Genomic DNA, 12,768 nt, shown 5'->3' with positions numbered 1-12,768 from the left:
GTTTGCCTTTAGTAAGTAACAAGATTATGATTGGTCTGCTTTATTATTATTATTACTTTTTTAAAGAAAGCTTGCAGTAAAAAGTCAGGGAGGATTGTTTAATGGAGTGGGTATGGAAATGTAAACTGCCGTCTGTGTGCCGTGTTCTCTGCCTGTCTTTTGTTTTGATGTTGTCGCGCCGGTGCAGTTCGCACTTAAAAAGGTGGAAAACAAGAAACGCAGCGTTCAAGGATAAATTTGATGGCAATTTTAGAAGACATTTAAATGTTTTGACACATCCGACAAAGTTTCGGGCACGTTCATCGCAATCTAAAATTAATTTGATGCACTGTAAGTAGTGTGGAGAGCCAAAAAATACAACATTAACATTTTTCCTTGGCAGCTTTTTCCTTTTTTGAGCCGTGCTCATATCTCTCATATTTGGAGTTCAGAGGTTGGAAGTACAGTAGCATGACCGCATTTCTCTGGCTGGTGATAAATCCCATGATTCATTAAGACATAAAGCACAACCAAGATGGAAAATGCAGCCGAGTCAATTACTATGAAATCTAATTGCAAATAATTCTTTTTTTTTTTTTTTTTTTTTTTGACGAGTTTGGAAACTGGCTCCCGTTTTTAGAGAAGTACGTCTGGAGTTAATGTCATTTAGACATTTCTTCTGGTCTCCTCTGTTCCTTCACAGCTCTGGCTCCTAATGGTTTGGCTTCTGCCCGGGGTGGTCTGAGCTGGAGCCAAAGGCGCCGGCGAGTCCAAATTGAGATTTTGGAAGAGAGAAGCCCTCCACCTAAAATGACCCCCTTCACTGCCAAAAGTGCTGTGAGACTCAGATCATGAGCTAAATGTGTCACACGCATCCTCATTTCGTCTCTCCTCCCCGTCGCTTCTTTGCATTTTTCATGCAGACAGGGACCGGCGGCTTGTTAAGGTTTGTTTGACATGAGAAACACTTTTATATATATGATACGTTTGTTTTAGCGTCTGGAGGAACTGCGGCTGTGACGTCCCCACAGTGAAGCGAAGTGACGGAGAGGCGGTTGGAGAGTGGCGGTCGGTGGTTTTCTGCACAGTTGGGTTACTTCTAATTTAATTAGGTGGGTAAGTTTGGTTTTTGGCTGCCCTGCCATATTCGGCTTTTTTTTTTTTTTTTTTTTTTAAGTGAAAAGTTTTACAGGCAGTCTAGCGAAGCCGCCTGTTTTCCTCCTCAGTTATTAACAGCACGGCAGGAAACTAAATGGATATATCACATTTGATTGCATTAAGCCGTGGAGTAGCCACACACACACATAGATATTTGTTACGTCACAAAGTCAAAAAAAAAAAAAAAGAAACCATTACAATTATCCATTCGTCTTCTCTACATGTTTATCAGGGATGAATTGCATTAAAGTTACTGGAGTCACTTCAAGCTGCCTATAGGTGACGACAGGGCACACCCTGGGCGAAACACGCACAGCCACACACACCTACAGGCAATTTAGACTCACTAATTAGCCTCAAATGTGTGTTTTTGGACAGTGGGATACAACCGCAGCTCTCAGAGAAAACTCATGAACCACTAGGAAAGACATCCACGCCAACCTGAACTCGAACCAGCAGCGCAGATTCCAGTATCTTCCAACTCCGTACACTGAAATCTGTTGCTAAGTGAGCAAAAATGTCACATATTTCCCTAAGCTTACAAAATCTCCAGACTAATGACATACATTTCTGGATTTACCGTACACAATAAATGCACTGTGCCGTTTTTACAGTACATCCTGTCCTTTGGAGGCCTGCTATCCTATAATAATGTGATATTTGCATTAAAGCACCTGAGTTGTACTCTATCAGCAGTTCCCAACCTGATTTACCACATTATTACAGGGACTGGAAACCCTGGTGGACACATTCACTCTCAGTACTATGAAAAAGCAGTCGTCAGCCTCGTAGCTCTGCTCTCATATTCAGTTTATAAATCATTTCAAGTTCAAATCAATGGAAACACTGAGCAGCAATAAAGAGATTAAATGCAACAATGTTTGTAGAGGTGGAGGTTTGTAGAAATGCAAATATTAAGCTCATACAAACACCTTTATTTCTGCTTAGCACAACTATTTAATCATGTATTCTGAGGCTGTCAATAACTCGGTATTTTCAGACAAACTGAGAAGTTACCAAATAAAATCATTGAGTTAAATGCGACAGACAGCTCTTGTGTCACGATTGAATCTTTGCGGGAGGTTGTACTTAAAATAGAAATCATCTGTTGCAGTGAATTTAATTATAGTTTCTGGCTTTAAAGGACTAATACCGCATTAAAAAAGTAGATAACTGAACTTTAAGGCTTGTTTAAACACTGCATTCATATTTAAAAACGGAGCTCGAATATGAGAGGAAGCCCAGGTTTATTCCTGAGTTGAGTGAAAAAGTCTCCCATCCAGCTTTCCTACTGTATCTGTTTGATGTTTTTTTTTTCAAATGTAATTTCCAGATCACATGACTGATAGTTTATCCAGCACTATTTACCATTTTGTTCATCGCGTTAACTGAATTTGAGAACATGCTCATTGAATAATTGCAGCTTGCAGTGACGTCCTTCGGCGTGAAATGTGTACAGTGTGACAGTCTGAGTGATCTGACTGTTTGCTTTGGTGAATTATTTATTTGCTCCTTAAAAACAATCACATTTAACGGTGTTTAAACTCATGTACGGGGGACCCACTTTTCAAAACGCGCTCATTACAGAGAGCGGCTGATTCGTGTCGCGGCATCCTAATGGCGTCTGTCTGCAGAAACATCTGCATGTCATAAAGAACGACTCCTGTTTGAGTCATGGCGGGGAACAAACGCACAATCTGATGTGAGGGGAATTAGATTATCCCAGTGTGGAAAAAAAACTAGGTTTAATTTGGAAAAGAATAATAATAAAAAATAAAACTATTAATGATGCTCATTTTAATATTCTGATCATCACAGTTTGACAAATAGAGAGTACACCAATCAGAAGATCACAGTGTGAAATCAGGAGTTAAAATCTACTGGCTTTGGCTTTAGAGGAGGTGTGAAATGATGACTGTAATGAGATTTCATTTAGTGGCTGGAATAATTTATTTCCTCGTGACAATCGCAATGATGACAATTTGCATGGGTTTTCAATATAATCATCATGTTGCGAGCGAGCGCACACTCTCACACTCTCCACTCAGGATTTTTCACGTCTCTGTACTTTGTTTTCCCCCAGCACATGAAACCTAATATCTCTATTTCCTACTATTTACATCACGCCCTGGATTGTGTGACACAAAGGCTAAATGAGAAATTATGAACTCAATGTATATAGGAGCATATAGCTCTCTGTTATTTAAAGGTGGCAGCTTTATTTTTCCTGTGTACATAATTCACCTGTTTTTTGTTTTTTTTTTTACCTTTGCCCATTATCACTGTGTTGAAAGAATCATTATTATCAGATATAAAGAAATGAAAGAACCTGGCTGAAGCAGAACAGGAACATTAGTTTATCTCAAACTATATAACATGTAGATTTTTTTTTATTTTTCAAGGACTTTATCATATGGAGCAGAACTTGGTGGAATTAATGACTTGGCCTTTATCTGTAGCTTTAATTTTTCATGCCTCACACCTCAACTATTCTCTCAGTTGTGGAGAAAAGACCTTGAGTCCAGTGAGAGAAAAACACCAGCGACATGGAGAACTTCTGATGTTTCACAATAGAACTCTGATTCCAAATTTGCATGGAAATCAAGCTGTGTATTTCAAAGCGTTTTGCCTTGTTAAGCCTTGACTGGGCAAGTGACTATATTTGGTCTCCTCTGCATTTCTGCCTGTTTCTTTAAAACTAGAAACTACACACTGATGACATTCTTGCCACTGTTGTATAATCTTAGTAAAACTTCTTGTTATTCCACTTAGTTCACCTGATTGATTCCACAAACATGTCTAACTATGGAAAACATTGTACATTTAAAAACACATGAGCAATTTTGGACTTTCTGGATTTTGCAGCAGGACAGAGATGATCAATAACACAGAGCCAATTTTTTACAGAAATTCACCAGGTTTTATTAAGTGTAATGGGCACACGGGGGTGTTGTACACTGACTTTAAGATATTAAAACATCCCGAGATAACCATCTGGGGTGTGGTATGTCAATGGATGCGAAGTATTTATTGCGTATAATTATCTTATCCCCCCATACTTATGATCATATATCAAAGTCTATTTGAATGCTTTTAATTAGTCTTTAATATTTTAATCCAATTTTACAATGGAGGGTTTTTGATCAAACATAATACAGTGACTGTTTTTAATGGAATATAAATACTAGTTTAACCAATCTGTAATTATCACTGATTTTTTTTTTTTTAAATGAAAAGTGGGCATGCTACAAAACGCCGATTCTCGTCCAAGTCAAATTCTTCCTTTTCCTCCTTTCATCAGTGAATTATTGTACCCAGGTGTTCGCTGTCTGTTCCAATAGGTAAAAAGATAACAGCAGAGCAGGAATTTGGTTTAAAGAGAGATTAATTTTTTTTTTTTTTTTTTTTACTTTTTCCATTTCAAAACTTACTTTTACAAGTATAAAAAGAAGTTCAGTACTTATATTTTCACTGAATTAAGAACGTGAAAAACTCTTCTATCAGGTTTGGTCAAGTTCAGCTTCAGCCAGGATTTGAATTTCTATATCATCACACGTCAATTTCCATTTATTTGCTTGTTTATATTGTGCTCCATTGTGAAAATCATCTGTCGTCATTCTGTTGGGGTGTTTTTTTTTTGTGTGTGTTTGTTGTTGTCATACAATGTGAAAGCAGCCAGTCATTTCAGAGGATTTGTCAGAGGATACCCACTGAGTGAGTATTCTGCTTTTCTCCAAATGTGTCATTTTGTGTTTGGAAGTTTTCCATCATCTCCATTGATTGCACGGTGCGTGTGGTGCTTTAGGTTGGGTCTTTTGTATCTCGCTAGATAGCAAAAAAAACCATTTTCCCCCTGTGACTAATACATTTCTGTCACTGTAAAGTGCCGAGTCGAGCCATTATTTAAGCCGACTGCCACCCGAGCAATACCAGTCATCCTTAAACGTGATCGCCGCCGCCGTGTTGCTGCGAGCAAACCACTGATACAAGGAGGAGGAAGTCTCAGAATCCAGCATTACCAAAGAAGAGTCTCTCTGTTTTTAACTTTGACTAACATTAATAGTGATGAAACTTGAGATAAAATTAGCTGTGACCTTTAGGAATCAAAGCTTATTTCATTCGGTGGTAATGCTTGTTTGAGCTCTATCTCCGTGATGATTAATAAACTTGTCTCCCAATCTGAATTTCAATTTTATTATTTTCCCCAATCAGAAAATGCATAAATTTGTTTTCATAACCTAATCATAGTTATAGTATGTGTCTACCTCACTGCGACACTTATTAAACTAATTAATCACATGCAAACCTGTCAAACATGATTCTGCACCCGCTTCGTCTGTTTGATTAAAGTTGAGACATAACAGTGTGTGTGCGTGTGTGTGTGTGATAAGGAGTCTGAGGGTGAAAGAAATAAAGAAATAAGGGAGAGGTAGTGGGCTTGAACGTACAACGGATGGCGGGCCTTTATTTGCTGCTTAAAATGCACTTTGTGAGGCAAAACTAAATTGTAAGTGCCGAGGAAGTGCTGAGAGGATATGTTGATGTGATGCATTATGGTCCCCGAGCACAAATGATTCATGACAAAAAGGGCACACATGCATGTCGTTTGAGGAGTAAAAACTGGGATTTCACTGAATTATTACTACACAGAGGCTGGAACTTGTATCCCGTGTGCAATAAAATAAAACTGAGGCAAAGAGGAAAAAAATTAGATAACATTATGAATGCTTCTTTTTTTTTTTTCTTGGCATGTGGTCAAAAATGGTCAATCCCGAACACTTCTCGAACAAACTGCGAGGTCAAGCTCCAACTCCTGCAAGATGCAACCTTGCTGCGAGCACAGCTACAGGTCTGAAGCTGAAAATAACACATCCACGGCCCTGCGTAGGACAGATTTAATGTGAGTGTTAACAGATATGGTAACCACGCTGACATGTAACTACGCTGCTATGTCATTTAGCGTGTGGCGGCTCAGAGTATAAATGTTATGAGACGGCGGGGCACGCCGATTGTCAAATCAAAGCATCATATACTGGTGGTGAGAGTAATAAAGCATTTTAAACGCAAATGAAAATATTATAGACTGGCGAGTTATATTGAATAGTTCTAATAGTTCTACATTATGTACAAATACCAGTAAAATATCAAAGTCATGTTTTATTTTTGGTAGATTTGTGTTTGTAGAAATCTTACTTTTTCTGATTAGCTGTGACATTATACGTTTTCATGTTTGCCAAATTTATTACTGAAATTAATTCTAACTTAATAATGTTGTTACTATATTGCTGTTCAGATCAGTTATTTCAAGACAAGACTTCAAGTGTGAAATCAAAACATCTTAATCACACCTGATTGAAGCGAAAATTGTACATTTAAAAGTAAAATATTTAGTAAAAGGTAAATGATTTTAGCCATTTTTCCTCATACTGATCTCGATGCCTTCACCAGAGAATCATTATTTATTAATACAAAAAGTGGTGTGGTTGTGATTGACAGCTGCATGCTGTGACCTGGGTCACCGCCACACACACCCAGGCAGCAGAGTGTTTGAGATAATTTGGTTTCACTTACACATAAATGTAAGTGAGGACTTGAAATTTTTATGTGAAACATAAGGCAGAGTTAAAATATATTTGAAGACACGTCTTTAATGAAATAAAAAAACTAAACTAAATCAATAAAATCCCTTTTTTTCCTCACATGATTGGCAGCTGCTGTCCAGCTGTTGCCACCAGGTTTGGAAGCAGATGGAGAATATGGACATGAGCCAGTATTTGACCTTCTTGAGAATCTGCAAAACTCACATTTTTTTGCATTTCTACTGGTTGTTGGTCGCTGCAGCTCGTCGCAGAGTACCAAGTGCAATCTCTGGCACTGCCGAAAGATTATCTCAGGTAAATATTTCAACCCCTCCCACTAAACAACCTGAGACTACAGATTTTAACCCACAGCTAGAAATATTGTTACAGCTGCTTATCTTTTGTCTGGGACAGGCCAGGACTGCAGTGTATGTCCTCCATTTACATCCTGTCATTTGCTTGTGTGCCATGAGATCAGCTGTGGTCCGTCGGGCCGTTGACTCTACAGAACACCTGAAGGTGCTGTGTGTGTTATCTGGTGCCAAAACGTTGACAGCAGAGCCTGGAAGAGCTGAACACTTCTGGATTGGAATCACCTCAGATCAGACGGCCCATTCTATCTCACGCTGCAGACGAGGAACACCCTGCAACCCGGACACCGAATGAGGCTACATCTGGCTACACAATAACTCAACTCTGGGCAAAGCTGCTCCGGTTTCTACAATGACCCCTTTCTTATGCATCCCACATACCGACTGTGTGCACTTCCAGGACCCAAACATGAACATTTGTCATGAGATAAATGTGTTTTTGGCTTTATCTGTGATTGTGGCGTTTGGTTCAGCGGTTTAAAGAGCTGTGGAGACTCCTGTTTCTGTGATCACAGCTCTGATTGTGGCTAACCAAACTCCATGTTGGTGGGAACTGTCTGGATGGCCTTGTGTTAATGATGAAGCTATTCTCGGCCTCCTAAGCTCATTATATCTGACAGAGGCACCAGGATAAAGTCCCGAACCTTTGGCTTTACCAGGCTGTTTTAGCCAAAGTTACATTTCCACGCCACTGCTAAAGCCTCCGGACTGTCACAACCCCGTCTCAAGTCACCGTCGCTGCGAAAGTAACATGACGGATGGCTGAATGTGTTGACTACACAACCACAACAATCTCCAGTGAACCAGAACAACCTGTGCTACCAATATCATTCAAGCCATGGTTAACTGCGACACATGAGAAAAGGCGTCAGTCACTCAGGCTCACGGCCGGCGCCATTAACTCTGTCTGCTCTGAGAGCCTGGCTCGAGCCCTCTTATGCAGTACAAGGGATCGCTGCGGTTTCAATCAGCAACTTACAATCACATCAGTGGACAGTGCACCCCTAAAGGCTTGAGGCGGGCTGGATTAATGAAGAGGCGAGTGGTACCGACACCTCCAGGAACAAACAGGTAGACAACAAAAAAAGCTATCAGTTGGAAAAAAATAACTGATACATCATGCTGTTCATTTTTGGTTTGAGGCTGCAACTTTTACATCCATATTCAGTAAAAAAAAAAAAAAAGCAAACAAACACAATTAAGAGAGCTGTCTATGAATAAAAATAGACATTCCCTAATGTTCAAAAGTCTGCAAAAATGAGGCACAGTGAGGAAGTAATTTGTTTACAATTAGAGAAAATGAACTCTTTTTAGTTTCATCAAACATAGCATGGATCAAAATCCTTTGGGGTTGAAACTGGGGGGTGGATAAAACATGCATAAAGCTTTACAAGGCCACAAGGAAGCGCCGTTAACCAAGGCTCGCGCGATTGGTTTATTTCTGTGGCCTCATCACACATCATGACGGTAAAAGCAAAAATAATGCATGTGTGTTAGTAAAATGTAAATGTGGAATGAGGGACGTTACGAGTGAAGCAAACACATATTGCAACTTTCTCATTTGTTGCATTCAAAGCGCTTGAGCAGTGACAGCTTTTTAATGTACTTTTCATCATCCTGTAATTCGCCTCAAACTCTGGTCAAATGCCTTTGTGAATTGGGAACAAATTCCATTTGATTTTATGGATCAAGGAGTTTCTGTGCAACCAGCTCTGGCATGTTAAATGGAAAGGCTGTCTGTCTAATGAACCGGTTTTTAACACAGGTGTCCCCCAGGGCAGTGCCATTTCCTCTTTTTTTTTATTATCTATTTATACCAATGAGATTATGTGCAACAATAATGGCCTCATTCTGATTAAGCACGCCAACAACACGGCCCGGAGGGCCTGTCTCGTTTTCAGTCCATCACGGCAAAAAAGGCAACGCTACCAAGCTCACTTATCGGGTTGACTACAGCCACACCAGAAGAAGCAACAACAACAAGAAGATTGACTGACTCTGTGGCCAAGAACAACATCTGGCCTCATCAATGGTCTGCCCCCTCTGCTAATAGCGGGCCAGTGAAGACGGGCAGACGTCACTTCACGGTATGTGGGCTTAATTCACACAAATCACGCTGTCGTTCTGCACTGGAAGCTCATGAGATGTGCAGTCGATAAAGACCTCATTACCGTCCTCAGCATCAACACACTGTCCCAGTTTTGGTCAGTCGTGTGTGAGGGGCTTGCAAAAATGGTCAGTCAGTACTCTGAAAATCATTTGGCAGCCAATAGCTCCCCGATCACCAGCTGGCTCGCACACTAAGACTTTTGCCTCCAGGGGGGTGGGGTGTTTCTGCATCCCTGGAGTATACGGCGCGCCGCAATATCTGCTTAAAAAGATTACCAACATAGACATACCGCAGCTTGAGCAAAAAAAGAAAAAAAGATATTGTTTTGCCATGCAGGACATCCCCAGCCAAGCGTATTTAGAAGTATTTTAATTACTCTAATTTCTGCCTTTGCACATATTCAGAGCACACATTATTACTACTAATCAGGCAACTTCATATCACCGTGCTCGTTCACATTCACAACAGATGGGAGGAGAAAGAAACAGGCACAGCCAGTCGATACCACATGTAGTTAAGAAGCATGGATTTAAAAATGATTTTGTGTTGCATGTATGTTTTATTCCCATGGTCGAGTCCAATCGATGTTATCTCTCCTGCAGCCAGAGAGCGATGACTCCAGGCTTTTGATGTCTCTGACAATCACAAAAAATCTAATAATAGTTGACAGACTGATTTTCAAGACAGATTTAAGGTTCTAAAAGATGGATTTCTTGATCAAATCCAAACTCCGGAGTTCCCCCACTGTTTGGTTACACCGTCACCTTCTGCATCTTTTCTTTATTTAACTCCCTGTGGGGTTTTACATCTCGGCCAGATCACAGGCAAAGTCTCGAAGTGAATATTTGATAGAACTACCCCACACCACCAGAATGAAGTAATTTTCCTTCAAATGTCCCTTTAAGATTGGATTTATTATCAGTCATTTACATCTAATACAGCCCGAGCTCTAACATCTAGTCGTAAAATGCCATCAATTTATGCTCTGCAGTCTCACTCGTACTTTTGGGAGCACGGACAGGAGTTCAGACTGTATAAATCTCAGATGTTGACTGGCTGCAGTGACAAGCCCATCAGTGATGATCCAGTGAACAGTGTCCTGCAGTACAAAAGGCCATCGTTGGTGAAGACATCTCATACCAAAGGCATATTTCACCATGCAACTCTCAAATAAGATTTTACAAGGTGTATTTCTGGACGGATCCACATGGCTCACATCTGTGATGCCTCCATCACTGTGACAGGCAGGACAAGACAGAACATATGAGAACATGCAATTAGAGGCGTCATTATACAATCCAGCCAGTACAATATGCCTGAATTTCTCGGAAATGAAAAATATTTGCGTTGTTTATCTGGGACACTGAAATCTTTAGATGTGGCCGGAGATTAATGCTCCCACCCTTTTACCCAGCAAACTAAGGTGATCTAAATTACCTGAAGTAAAAATGCAGAGCAGCTTTTTTTTTTTTTTTTGTCCAGGGCTCTTTGTAGTTTTAAGATCTCTGTGCCTGATAAATGCTGCTGCTTGCAAACACTTTTGCACGCTGTGTATGTAAAGTAAGATAAAATCTCCATGGCTTTGTCTTTGTGATGGTAAAATGTTGTGCAACCACAACCTGAGCATGTGCATGCAGCTGTGCTGTGGATATGCCTCTCTCTGTCTGTGTGTGTGTGTGTGTATGTGTGTGTGTGTGTGTGTGGTTCAGATGAACAAGCCTGGATGGCTACTGATATGTCCAGTCACCCATTTAAGTTGTGCACATTCTCATTAAACATTTTCAGAATGTTAAGCTTGAAATCATATTAAACAACAAGCACACTGCAACACTGCATTCACCCAGAAAATTGGACAACCGCTAAGTGTGAGTTAAATGTCAATGACAAAAGCTTGTTTAATTTGGCAAAAGGTCACTTAGTGTCCCCTCTGCATTACATTAAGGGCCAAGCTGGACAGAATCTTTTTTAAGTTGTAGCCACTACACCTTCCTGAGAGGCATTACTTGATTACCCCATAAATAATTAATGTCTCGTGATTGCTGCCAAAATGCTGCACCTTCTCAGTGTCATATCAAATCTACCTGCGGGGTAAACTCTTAATTTGGAGTTCAAGAGAATAACAGTTTGTTGGAATGAGTGATTATATTCTAGCTGAAGTGGGTGAGAGGGAATCCTGCAAGTGCGCAGTCACATCCATCAGGCGTAAAAGCCAAAAGGCGCGCAGTGCGCATACATTCACGACCTTTGCAAGGCAACCAGGGGGGGAAATAACGACCAATCCAAAAAAGAACAGATGAACGATTCACTTCAATCACGTTTTAGACCAGAATTATTCATCCACAGTAAATAAATACCTTCGCGCGCACTGAAACAGCTGTGCGTAAAAATGTGTCACGTATATCAAATTTACATCTCAAGCAGAGAAAAACATTAAAAAAAAAATACCCTGTGGGATATTCTCGTGTTCTAAGCAACCTTGGACATGATGTGTTTCGGTAAAACTGAAACTCACACTGCTGTTGTGCCCGGACCAGTGCACCATCGCCTGGTTGTGTGCCGAGTCTCCCGACAGAGCAAAAGTAGAAGTGTCCAGGTGTGGCTCACTTTGCCTCTGGTTAGAGCCTCGGGCTTCCTCCCCGGAGCGCCGATACTCGGCTCGGGGGTTGGAAACACCCTGGACAGTCTCCACAAACATCTCCCTTGACTGCGCTTCTCCACTTATACTCCGTTCCGCGTTATCGCTGTATGTTGCGCTCACACTCCTTTTCCCCTTCTTTCTTCCGGCAGAAGATACAACCTTGACGGCCGGCTGTTCTTGGCTCTCCTCCAATATTTTGCCATACTTTTGAACAGATATTTGGAAATGGCCGTGGCTGTTTGGCTCGGTGTCGATCGGCGCATCACTTCCACTCCGCGCCTCGGTCCCCACTTGCTGGCCATTGTTCGTTTTCAGCCTCTTCTCAAAAGCGCTTAAAACTTTCGTCTCATTGTCGACTTCGAGTGAGATTTTCAACTCCTTTGTCACGGTGGTCACACCTGCCTCCCACGGCGTTACCTCCAGGCGATAAAATCTGTCGACTGTTCTGGGAAAAGTTATTTCCGCTTGAGCCACAAACTTGGGGTGAAAGGGGAAGAGCGACACGAAAGCCAAGAGAGAAAAACTCCAAAACGAGAAAAGTCCCATTGTGTTCTTCCGAATCTGATCTTCAGCCGGCGGGGGGGAAGTGTGTCAGGGCTGCTCAACTTCTGAAATATTCAGGGCATCATCCTCAGCAGCACGCAGCCGTTCGGCGGACCCGCTCACGTCCAGGAATTTGTCAAAGTGAGGGAGCAGTTGGGGAGGCGCTGCGCATCAGGCGGAGCGCGCGACGGAGAGTGACTGCAGGAGCGGGGAGAGCTCATTGTTCACGAGGGGAGAGAAATAAAAAAAAATAAATAAATACCGGGATCACCCGCAATCATTCTGACACATTTCACGGTTTTTCATTTTTATCCGGAAGTTTTTCAATAAGTAACACGGGGTGTTTATGTAAAAAACGCATAAAAAAGTTGTCCGAAGCAGCGCGTGATG

At 41.1% G+C, this 12,768-nt stretch overlaps 1 protein-coding gene across 1 annotated transcript in view; it reads right to left on the bottom strand.

Moving 5' to 3' along the window:
* The window catches only part of LOC115398862 (VPS10 domain-containing receptor SorCS3-like), a 52,372-nt gene extending 39,813 nt beyond the window's left edge, over positions 1 to 12,559 (bottom strand). Inside the window, exon 1 of the mRNA XM_030105854.1 lies at positions 11,710 to 12,559. Within this exon, the coding sequence (XP_029961714.1) occupies positions 11,710 to 12,381 (672 nt within the window). The 5' untranslated portion in view covers positions 12,382 to 12,559. The remainder of the gene's footprint in view (positions 1 to 11,709) is intronic.
* Positions 12,560 to 12,768: the final 209 nt, after the last annotated feature.

The sequence above is a fragment of the Salarias fasciatus genome, chromosome 13 (genome assembly GCF_902148845.1).
Source record: "Salarias fasciatus chromosome 13, fSalaFa1.1, whole genome shotgun sequence".
Classification (NCBI taxonomy): domain Eukaryota; kingdom Metazoa; phylum Chordata; class Actinopteri; order Blenniiformes; family Blenniidae; genus Salarias; species Salarias fasciatus.
The sequence above is the reverse complement of the archived record's forward strand: the minus strand, read 5'-3'. Positions and strand labels throughout refer to the sequence as shown.